At 42.7% G+C, this 12,365-nt stretch overlaps 1 protein-coding gene across 5 annotated transcripts in view; it reads left to right on the top strand.

Moving 5' to 3' along the window:
• Window positions 1–11,947, top strand: part of LOC140538402 (ephrin type-B receptor 3-like) — a 37,305-nt gene extending 25,358 nt beyond the window's left edge. For 3 of the 5 annotated variants that reach the window (XM_072660905.1, XM_072660904.1, XM_072660908.1), the window contains exons 14-15: window positions 1,348–1,503; window positions 4,786–11,947. In XM_072660905.1, coding sequence (XP_072517006.1) covers window positions 1,348–1,503; window positions 4,786–4,894 — 265 coding nt within the window. In that variant the 3' untranslated portion in view covers window positions 4,895–11,947. The remainder of the gene's footprint in view (window positions 1–1,347; window positions 1,504–4,785) is intronic. The other 2 variants (XM_072660907.1, XM_072660906.1) reach the window with 1 other exon arrangement.
• The last annotated feature ends 418 nt before the right edge of the window (window positions 11,948–12,365 follow it).

Genomic DNA, 12,365 nt, shown 5'->3' with positions numbered 1-12,365 from the left:
TGTAACATGAGTAGGACCTACACAATATAAGGCAGGTGGTTTTAATGTTATGGCTGATTGGTGTAGAACCATGGCAATTTAAAGAACGTTCTTCAAACGCCAAGCACCTTCCAAAAAGGGTTCTCTGAACCCCTAAAAGGGTTCCACCACTGTGATCCGCACAGGTGAGCTTGGAATTTTTATTTTTTTTACCTTTGGCAGGTACGACAGGGGCTTCCCTTCAGCCTGAGATGGGACCCCCTCTCTAACAGTGCTCCTTTAAAGGGGAAACTGTCCCAGGATAATGACCGCAGGGGCCTTCAGTCCGAGCAGCAGGAGCTTATTAAAACCCCATTCCTCCCGTCCATCTGTGGGTTCCTCTCCTCAAAGGAGCCTCTGTATCGCTCTTATTAACTTTTTTCCCTGCCTGCTCTTAATTGTTAATTAATCTAATGCCATCAAACGACGACAAGGATCAGCAGAGCAGAGCCTGCGGACAGTGGGGCTTTTTTACTCCCCGGCTGACCCTGCTGCCCTCCGCCTCGTCGCTGAGGGTTATTAAAACTCTGCGGTAGCTCGTATCGGGCCCCGGATCAGTCTGCGTCTGGCGTGAGCCTGTGATGTTCTATAGCAGAAGTGAACACGGCCCAGGTATTGCGACCCATGCTCAAAATAAAAAGATCGATATCAGACTTTTTATGGTGCGTGAGAGTTACTCCAGCCGGCCGCTTGTTTGATCCGCTTTCATTTGAGCGCTTTAGCCCTTAGGGTAGGCAGCCCAGGTTGGCGCGCAACTCATAGCCAAGTTCCTAGTGTGTACTTAAAGTGATAATCTGGCCAAAAATGTGGCCTCTTACCCCAAATGTAGTTGATTAACCAAGACATGTTTGTTGTCGGAAGCTTTCATTTAATGCTATGAGCTATAACCACCTTGATTTCGGAAGAAACAATGAATGATCAGGTGTCCCAATACTTTTGTCCATGCAGTGCACCTCACCTAGTGCTCACTTCAAAACATTTTGCTTTAGCAGTTAGCACCATGCTAACTGGTGGTATCCAAGCTACCATCACTTGTTAGCTTCAATAGCCTCATGGCTAAAACTAAAGAAGCAAACTTCAACTGCCAATTTTGTGGAAATCTACGAAGCCACGCCCTCTGGCCTCCCCCCTCCTCTCAACTTTCCACCAGGCGTCCAGCAGTGGTGTCCAGCCAGTCAGCCACAGCGTGGTTAACCCAGGCGGAGCCGAGCCCTGCAGGGCTAAGAGAGGAGTTGGTGGGGGGTTTGGGGGTGTGGTGGTCTGGTGGAGGCCCGGCGTGACCTAACCCTCTCTCTCTCTATCTCTCTCGCCCTCTCTCTCTCCCTGTAGGGTCTCGCAGCCCCTGCTGGACCGCAGCGTGCCTGACTACTCCACCTTCACCACGGTGGGAGACTGGCTGGACGCCATTAAGATGAGCCGCTATCGAGACAACTTCCTCAACGCCGGCTTCGCCTCCTTCGACCTGGTGGCCCAGATGACAGCAGAGTGAGTGTGTGGTGGAGCTACAGCAGGCTAGCGCTGAGACTTTCGATTTTAAAGACCCATATAATAGAAAGCCCCTTTTTTTAGTTGCCCTTTGGGTTTTTTTGGTATGCAGTGGTCAGTTCCTACTAAGAGTGCTGCAAGAAAGGACATCCAGAAAACTGCACTCCATAGAGGTCCCATAGTGCCCGATACCACTGGACACCTTCTTCGAGGTCTTGGACCTTCTTGGAGTCCATGCCTCGAATTGGTCAGATGTATTTTGTTGGCACAAAGTGATGCTGTATGATACACTGATCAGCCATAACATTAGTACCACCTACTTATAACTGAGTAGCAAGTATAGGCAGGTGGTGCTAATGTTATGGCTGATCATTGTATCATCCAGCATCACATTATAGCGTAAATCAATTAGCATGGGGCTAACCATGTGCCTACATCATCACAAACTGTGCAGAGGTGTTCAGTGATCTAGCAGACTGGCGTATGTGGTTTCTGACACTGTATGACTCACTGTTGTCTATAAACACGGACTGCTACTGTTATGCGATGCTATGCTAATGTGCTTTAGTCCATGTTTACAGAAAACAGTGAGTCATGTGGTATCAGAAACCACATAAGCAAGTCTATTAGAGATTACTAAACTGTGGGGATGTCCTGATCCGGTCCAATAGATTGAGGCCAGAGTGCCTTTTAGACGTCTAATTGTATAAATCGTGTACTTCAGTAATAATTAGCATCACATCTGTCCAAATAGTTTCTCTGCCAGAGAGATCGATTTGCATCGATATTTGCCGAAACTTAACATTAAGGTCCTCGGATCAGAGCGGGGGGCCCTACCGAACAGGCGAGCGTTTGCTGGTGTCCCAGATGACAGCGGGGTGTGTGGCTGGCAGGCTAGAATGGGGTCTTTGTCCAGAGCTGATTTGTTCACACTGGCCTGCATTCAGCGAGCTGATCGCTAAGCTAGCTTAGGAGCGTCCCACAGAAGAAACCTAAGACAAGGCAAACGTCCGGGACACACCAGGCCTGGCCTGCAGAAGTGAGTAAGAGTTCGGACGGAACAGGAGGCTGCGGAGCGAGCGAGGAAGCTGGAACTGCATCACATGTCCGGCACAAACTGGCCGGAAGGACGGCTGCGAAACGCAGCGAACATTTAAATAAGGTTAATTAGCGACAATACGGGCATCCGAGGAGCGTTTAGAGGTCAGAGTTAGAGCGGAAACGGGCAGGCGGAAATAAACGGGGCCGTTAGGATCAAATAAATGAATAAAGATAATAATAATAAATTTATCAAGCCCATTAAAAAGGATAATAGAGGATGGAGGTGTGGGTAATTTGTTTCAATTTGGCAACCTGACAGGTGGAGCTATCGGTGGATTTCTCCCGTCCTTAATGGATGATAATTCTCCTAATGGTCTTCATTTATTATCATTTTCTCCGCCGCCGCACTGAGAGATGGACGTGGGGGGTGGGGGGGGGGGGACTGCTGGTGGTTAGCGAGTGCAGTTCTGACGCTAGCACTGGCGAGGCTATTCGGCCTCCCAACAGTCCCGTCTGTCGACAGGGGAAAAACACACACAGGAACGAGCGAGAGCTGAAAAAAGTGTATGTGATATTTCTTACAGTTACATGAGCTGCGGCGCTAAACAAACATGATGTGGAGAGATTAGATTACCCAGCCTGACAAAAGAACAGGAAGCAGGCAGGGTTATTTGCTGCTGATACTTTAATAAGAGTTCTGTCATTGCCATATTTCCAGCCTGTTCCCTTCTCCTTTTTTTCCCCACTGTGTCTACATTGGCACAGACGTACTTCCGTTTTACTGCGTGTGACCGTCTCCCTGATGCAGGAAAACCAGCCGACACTGTAAAACCCTGCAAATAATGCAGTGGAGACCAGAAACACAGTCTTTATTTGTTGGTGGGGAAATACAGGTGTCAGTGTACGCTGTAATAAAATACATAAAATATTTAACGTACACAACATTAAAAACTGAAAGATAAAAAGGAATGCAGAATAATATGTAATACATAAAATAAATGCTAAAACAAGTTCGAAATAAATCAATATAAAAACAGGAAAATATAAAATACACAAAACAAACACAAACAAGGATTGTGTTTGTTAAGAATACGAAAAATATGTATTGTTGTAAAAACAATTGTGTCAATAGAAATGCTCCACAATTACTTGGAATAAATTATTTTCACCTTGACGTCTATTAAAATATTTTTTACTTCTCCTTTTTTGTGACAGTAATGATATATAACATTTTTTAATCATTAAAAAATACAGTACATTAAAATAATTAGAGAAAAAAATATCAAAATATAAAAAAAAAATATTATAAATTACAAAATAGAAAATATATATGCCAAAAAATATAAGAAACATAAATATATTTCAAAGTACTTGTTATATGTAAATAAGTTTAAATAAGTGACCTACAGGGAACTTTAATATGCCTTTTGTCTGCTTATTTTAGAGATTAATTAAGCTGAATTAATGTATTGAAAAACATATAAACATATAAAATGTCAGCTTTGTACATGTGAATAATTTTTAAATAATTAGTTTGAATAATTTTCCCCCTGTGTGATAAACTAGTGTATAAACAGTAATTATGTGTCCTAATAAAGTTGTGTACAGTTATATAAAACGTGTAGTGTAATGGATATATTTATGAATATGCATTAAATTAAAGGACACGTGTGACCCTGTCTCTTTATGTAGGCGGATTAAGGTCTAGAGGTAAATAAGCTGTGCAGGTTTGGCTCGTATGCAGTGTGAAAATGGCAGCTGCTCTCCGTAGCTAAACAACCTGGCTAATTATTACCTAGCACTAATGACCTTTCCTCTCTGAGTAAACCTGTTCGGACCCTCGCACACACACCTTTTCTCACGCTGCACTGCCTTTTACCCACACAGGTCAGCACGGTTCAGATAAAGCGTGGGTGGGGCAGAGTTGTTTGCTAACTTGCCACCGCTTTGCTAACCGAGATGTTCATCTGGCGCCATTCCCACAGAGGCTTAGAGCCCAGGAACACACACATACACACACACACACGCCATTGTCAGATCTTTCAGGACACCATGTCCCCCTACTGCTGTGTATTTTTATAATTTTTTTGAAGTCAGTAAAACTTTCTGCAAATTCAGCTTCACACCCCGAAGATCTTTTCGGACCTGGTGTGTTGGTGGGTCCAAAATGTCCAGTGAGCTGTGTCTTACTGAGCCTTTGTTGTCTTACTGATATTAACACCGTCTCCTTGTCCTCTCCAGGGACCTGCTGCGGATAGGCGTGACGTTGGCCGGACACCAGAAGAAGATTCTCGGCAGCATTCAGGACATGAGACTGCAGATGAACCAAACGCTGCCCGTCCAGGTCTGAGGGAGGAGCGGGGTGGGACCATGCCGGAGAGAGAGCCGACGGGACGGGAGACCCCAGCTGCCTGACCACCTCGGCCAATCGGATAAAACTGTACGAGTGGCTCGCAGTGCCTCGGATGACTTTGACTCTTTTTTTCCTTTTTCAATTTACTTTTCCTATTTTTCTCTTCGGACTGAGTTTTTTTCCACCTGGCAAGACATTTATTACGATTATTTTGTACATTTTTTTAAAAAAACAAAAGGAGACCACCCCCCTGCCCCCCTGCCCCCTGCCCCCTCCTTCATGCCCTGTGCGTGCCTCACTGGGCTGTGGCGTGAGGTGTGTTTCTGCATGTGTGTGCGTGTTCTTATTTTTTTTCCCCGTGAGGTCGGCTGGGACACTAAGCCGGGTCAACTCTCCCACCCCCACCTCCCCCCCAAATCCCCCACCTCCACTTCCCACGGATTCTACAGACGCCTTTATCGGACTGAAAATGGCAGATAAAGACGAGTCCATCCAGTGCTAGGATTGGTTTTACTGTGTGTGTGTGAGTGAGGATGAGTGAGTGCGAGTGTGTGTGTGGGTATCGAGTGAGTGTGTGTGCATATTCTCCATCTTCATATTGAAGGTGTTTTACTTATGCCTGAGAAGGACTAGTGGGAGAGTTGCAGGCCAGGTCACGGGAGCGGAAAAAGGTTCGGACTTGCGGGAAGATCTCCGGGCGGATTCGGATTCGGCAAAGCGAACCATGCTGGGCTTTCTCGCTATTTAATTTCCTGTGTTGAAATATTGGAGGTCATCACTGATCATGTGGCGACAGTGGCGACAGTGGCGACAGTGGCGACGACGGCGACAGTGGCCGGCGCACTCGCAATGGACGACCCTTCTCTATAGAGTGTGGTTATGTGTGTATTAGTGAACGAGTGTAAGAGTTATGCACATGAATACTGTACAATACTGCTTTAGCTGCGCTCCGCCAGCGGGGGCGCCGAAACCGCATGATGCCGAATTGTGACGAGGAGCAACTATATTTCAATCAGCTGTAATAATCAGTGGACGATTACGAATTTTTTTACAATTAAGGAATCACTCTTTTTTTAAGAAGAAACAACAAATTGGACGTTATATAAATGCGATATGCATATGTATTTCTGAATATGTATGCATATACCTATGATAGATGTTACATATGCATATATATATTATACGATATATGCATATTTATCGATATGTGCATTGTTCAGAGTGAGCAAAGAGGAAAAAAGGTTAAAAAACACAGAATTTTTGTTTGTTTTACACGTTTCAGGTTTAATCTCTGCGCAACCTCGCTATTTATTCTCTCCCAAAATCCATCAGACACGAGGACGAAACAGAAAGAACTGAAGACTGACCGCCTTCAAACCAGTCAGTAATCAGCGGCAGGAGAAATGACGGGTCTAATCTCACTGATGTTTGGTGTTTGCTGTTATTCTAACCGATCTTTTGTAACGAAGCAAGTAACAGAAAAGAAGCCGTTTTACGCGGAAGACAGAATTTGCAGCCCAAAGTGTCCATGCAGTTTTTCGACATGTCTTCCGAGCCCTTACACTTGTGAGCGTTTCTCAGGCTTGCTGCGTTTGCTTTTGAGCACACCTTCCCCAACGCACCCTAACTGTACGATTAACCCTTAGAAGTCTAGAGTCGTTGCTGTTGTGCTGATTTAACTAGTTGGGATGCACCGATACCACTTTTCCCCTTCTGACACCAACACTGATACCTGCCAATGCCGAGTACTGTCACTAAAAACAACTCTAGCTAACCTAACCTCTGAATTTCTGATATTTATACCATACTGTTTTTGCTATGTTGGTGAAGGCAGAGTTCTGTGACTCAAATAAAATATAATAAGCTTGAAAGAACAGCAGTTACTGGCTCTGAAAAACTCACATTGGTACAAAACCTTTAAAAGCTCGTTCAGTGGCTCAAAAAGGAGGTAAAAACCCCATCTGTAATGCTAATTTCTGCTAGCCCTCCCAGGGGATTCTAGTAGTACGTTAGCGCAAAGCTAGCGGCAATGCACTTAAATATTTTTTGCCTGTTGTCAAACCTGCTCGCACTACCGCTCATAGTCTCAGCCTATCTAGAACCTATCTAGAAGGCTTAGAGAGAGACATTTTGTAGGCTGAAGTTGGTCCCACCCACTGGAAATGGGAACGTGATTGGTTGATTCCTACTTATGTTGGTGGTTAATCTGATGTGAGGCCTTCAGTTCTACCAGTGAAGTCCTAACCAGTGGGAGAGCTCGCTTAGCTGTATCTGCCCACTGAGATACCACTGACAAAACAATCCTGATTGGACAATTTGCCAGAGTAGTGTTCCTTAGTCATGGAATAAGACTAGTACTGTAATACTGCAAGGTTACAAACAGACATCACTGTCGAATTAGAGGCCGTCCAGTTCTCTGAAGGCCTAAAAAAAGCCCTGAGGCTTCTTCACTGGTATTTAGGTGCATTTGTTGGCACAGGTACAATATCAGTATCCGTGCAAGACTAGTAATTATGCAATTATGTGGTTAATTTATTATTAATAATGAATATCGGCGATGTTCTGTATGGGCCGGCACTTCTGATCCCTTTCCGTTTGGAAAACTGGTCAAAGCATTTATTCAGATTCAGATCACAATAATGAAATAGCTCTGTTTCTACCTCCAGGCATTAATGTGGGATGGGCTGAAGGTTGACAACCTGCACTTTCCACACAGCTTCTCAGCTTCTTTCACCGAGTTAGGAACTATCAAATTACAGCACGCTTCAGGCGCAACTGCGACTTCTAAGGGTTAACGCGAAGGCAGTTCTGTTGATTCCGACAGTGCTTAGGCTCATCTCGTTCTTTGCTCCCCTTGAAAAGAGTGTCATGTAGCTTTGTACAATCCCCGTTTCTTGTCTTCCACGCCGTTTCTTCTTTTTCCCAGCTCTTCTAGGTTTACTAGGTTTACTCAGCATCTAACGCACCCTTAAAAACACTGTTGAGCCCCTCACCCTTATTAGAAACCAAACGTCCTTCCGTCTGAACTTCCGTTTTTTGCATTGTTTTCCATGTACGCTGAACCAGTGATGCATTCTTCCTTGATTTAAACATGTACATCATTTCCACATGAATAAAATATATTACATCAACTCAAGCTTTGTCTTTGTTTGCTTACTTTTGGGGCAGATGTAATATATTTTCTTCATCTGAATCAACGTACGGCGCTACGCCTTAGGATGTGGGCGCTTAAAGGTTAAAAAAAAAAAAGGCAGTGACCGCTGTGAGGCAGTCAGTTCTGCAGTCCGGCGTGATCAGGCTGGTCTGGCCCCCTTTTTTTTATAGCGTGTTGTATTTACAGGCCTGAAGAGATGACCAGTCTATTATCTGCCTTTTTGTCCTTCAAAAACAGCCGCAATCAGCGTCTCTCTCTCTCTCTCTCTCTCTCTCTCTCTCTCTCTCTCTCTCTCTCTCTCACTCTGTAGAAGCGTTTGCAGGATCCACAGACTCTGCTGTAGAAGCAATAAACCGACCCCTCTGCAGGAACCACGGCATTCTGCTCCGTTAAAGGAACACTGCGACATTTTACAGCCTGTTTTTCATCTGCTGCTCTGCTACGTCTCAGCATTACTGTCTAAGCAAAGGGTTCTCTACAGCTGAGGTTCCTAAACTGGCCCACGGGGACCCCCAAACATGGTCCACGATTTTGATCTCTGTGTTTTGAGTTGGGTCGCTACAAACGCTCAAACAATCTGGACTGTTCAGGGCTCCTCGAGCTGCCTGAGAATGGGGTCTTTGACTCATATAGCGCCAATTTTGTCAACAAGGTTCTTTAAGGAACCATGTACAAGAGGTTCTCTGTCGTAGGGTCTTTGAGGTCATGGTTCTGTACTGAACCATTTTGTTTAACTTACAACTGATCACTAGGGACCACCTGGTGGTCATTCTGACACATTCTTGTTCTTCACAGTAAAAATGGTTCCTAAGGGGTTCTTGGCGAGGACATGCTCTCTTAGAAAGGGTTCTTTAGGAAGCCTGGGAAAAAAAACGTTGGAATGGTTCCTTGGAGAAGCCTTTTTGTTAAGGAGATGCAAGAGCATAAGGAAAGATTTCGAAGTTTGAAGAACCTCCACATGGTGCAAAAGTTCTAGGATCAGTATGTTGGTTCTTTAAACATTTGGGAGGTTCCTTGGCAAATGTCTTGTTGGCACATTTGGAGTGTGGTCTTCTAAGAGGAACCCTGCGTTCTTTTGAGGTTCTTCAAATTTTGGAAATCTTCTTCACTCATCTCATGTCCAAGTATGGCTGTTCCATTGAAGCATCTATTGAACAGAGCCCAAGTTGGTTGTTCTTGGGCTCCAGAGAACAAAGTACCTTCCTGGCCCTTATTTTTTAAGTGGACAGACATAGTTCATACTTACTATAGAAGCCAATGGGATGCAGACTGATCTTCATTTGGTTATTAGATGTTGTTGGGGCTCTAGCATCCGCCCATTGACGTTTATTTTGCGTGGGTTTTGAGTGAACGGGTTTTCTGTCCCTGTTCAGTCTCTGATAATAATAGGATAATGGATGATAGGGAATCGTGTGGTCCAGGAGCAGCAGAGAGAAATCGGGCTGGGAAATGTGTGGTTTGAAGCGATACGAAAAGAAAACTCACTTCTTTAATCTGCGCTTAATTATACTTTCCTACATTATGCACATTAACTCTTAGAAGTCAAGCTTTATCAACCTCACCATTTAAATATAGTTGCGTAATTTCCTCATATTTCATTACGTTGTATGGAAATGATGTAGGTGTTCTGTATTGCAGGGTTCAAATCTGCACTCAACATTTTAAAAAAGTGACAGAAAATGTAAAAAAACACTGAAATATCTCTAAATGAGCATTTTGAGTGACTTCTAAGGGTTAATAAACATGTCAAAAGAGCTAGCTTAGCCACCTTTGGCTAATTCTGAATTGCAGGTACAGGAAAAAGTGCATTAGTTTGGACATACTTTAGTCCATAGTATTACAGTGTACAGTACGGCCCCTTAGATACTAGTTAATACATAGTGCAGTTGTTCTTAAGACTGTTTATAACCTAAATAATTCATTGTGAAACTTTTAACGTAATAATTGCGCTGAATTGAACTGATTCCGATGTTTCCCATAAATGCAGAACTGTGCTAATCTAACACTTATAACATTTTAATTCAGTGCAGTGTATTAAAACCTGCTAACCTGACTAATAGTGACTAGCTGATTGAGTTTCCGTGTTAAACACTACGCTGCGTATTCCCTAAATTTAAACAGACCAAGAAATTATTCAAAACGACTCATCAAAAATGACTTCGTCTCCAGTTCATGTGCTGTAGTTCTCTGTCAAAACACACCAGACTGGCTCTCCTCACTGAGAGATCACAAATAACAGACAACAGAGAGTGTGTAGTCATTTATTTAATTTTTAGAAAATCATATAAACCCATTTTTAAAAGTTGTTTTTCTTTATTTATTTTAATCGTGGACCAAAACAATTTAAGTCCAGCATGTTTCCATTGCTTATCAGGTGATTAATCAAATAAAACACAAAGTTGAAGTCTTCATTTGGCCCACAATTTAAAAAATCCATTATAAAAGTCACGTTTCACCCACGTTTTGCCTGTCTTCCATACCTCCAAGTGACCATATCAGTGACAGTTACGTAACACTACAGGAAAGCACAAGCACACCCCTCACACTCTCCTTAACCAATCACTCAGCCGATCCCTTTTGAGCGAGTTAATGTTTGCGGTGCAGGAAAAAAAGGCCCAGCAGTGTCCAGAATATTCTCGACAGATTGATGAAGCCGCTGCGGCTCTAAAGCATCGATTCTTTAAAGCCGGGCTGAGCTCAAACCGCCATGCTTTTCCAGTAGCTACCTTCATATCTACTGTTGTACAGTTGGACAAGCTTTACTGAACACTGGTGTAAACTGTCCCATTCAATCCTAATGAGAGACTGTAGCTCCACCTCTGAATATTGAATATTAATTCAATACTGAACATTAATAACACTCTAAATGTAGGTATTGTGATATACACTGAGGAGGAGCTACAGTCTCTCATTAGGGTGAATATTAATACTCTAAATGTAGGTATTGTGATATACACTGAGGAGGAGCTACAGTCTCTAATTAGGGTGAATATTAATAACACTCTAAATGTAGGTATTGTGATATACACTGAGGTGGAGCTACAGTCTCTCATTAGGGTGAATATTAATAACACTAAATGTAGGTATGGTGATATACACTGAGGAGGTGGAGCGACAGTCTCTCATTAAGGTGAATATTAATAACACTAAATGTAGGTATTGTGATATACACTAAGGGGGTGGAGCTACAGTCTCTCCTGCCTACCTGCGTTCTGTAACACTTGTCCAATCAAACAACAGTAGCTAGTTTTTGGAGGGGAGCTTTCTAAGTCAGTTTTGAGTGACAGACAGTCCTCTGTGGTTTCTATTATATAATTCTGTATACAGTGAAGACCCCCAGCTGTTTTTATCCGTTTACTACTCCTACAAATGGACCACCTACCGTAGATATCATACTGAGTGTATGTGTGTGTGTGTGTGTTTTTTATTGGTTTATACTGGAGCTAAACCTGACATGATTATAGATCTCTCTTTGTGCCAATGGTGTGGTGCCCCCGTATCCCCCCCAGGTTTTACATTCCTCTGCTTCAGCCGCGTCCACCACCATACTTCACCATCCAAACCCCATCAACCCCATAACCTTTATATATATATATATATATAAATATATATATTTAAAATATAATTTTTTCTGCATTTATATGTGTTTTCTCATCACTTTGGAACTCACTGAAGCGACAGAGAGCACCGTTTCTACAGTACTGTACTCACAGAACCAGAAACAACTACATGTCTAGATGCAATTGTTTTCCTTTCTGTTTTTCTTGGAAAGCATCAAGATGTATTTAATGGTGACGAAAAAAAAAAAAAGGAAAACCACAAAAATGATGAAATGACGCGCTCTTGTAGAAATATTTTTAAAATACCCTTTTTCAATTAAATTATTTAAGAAACGATGCCTGAGGTCTCCACTGTGTGAATTATTGCATGTTGCATTTACATACATAAGACATAAAGAAGTCTACTAGAGATTACTGAAGAACTCCAGATGGTTTGAGGAGAGTGAGGCTGAATTGGAGTTTATTTGCCAGCTTCTTATTTAAATGATCCATTCCACCTTAAATTGAGCTGCGGTTACATTCTTGTATCTGTAATTCTTTCATTTTTATAATTTATTCCGCCTTAAATGGTGCAACAGTTACATTCTGATATCTGTACATTTTATTTGTATTATTATTATCCATTCCACCTTAAATGGCTCAGAAAATAAATAGCGAAAATAACTGCAACTGCTTAACTCAATCACACTCTTGACTAATTAAGCTGAGACTGACTTGACTTTTTCATTCCACCTTAATAAATTGGAGATTTACG

The sequence above is a fragment of the Salminus brasiliensis genome, chromosome 17 (assembly GCF_030463535.1).
Source record: "Salminus brasiliensis chromosome 17, fSalBra1.hap2, whole genome shotgun sequence".
NCBI classification, from domain to species: Eukaryota; Metazoa; Chordata; class Actinopteri; order Characiformes; family Bryconidae; genus Salminus; species Salminus brasiliensis.
This window is presented reverse-complemented; position numbering and strand designations above follow the sequence as displayed.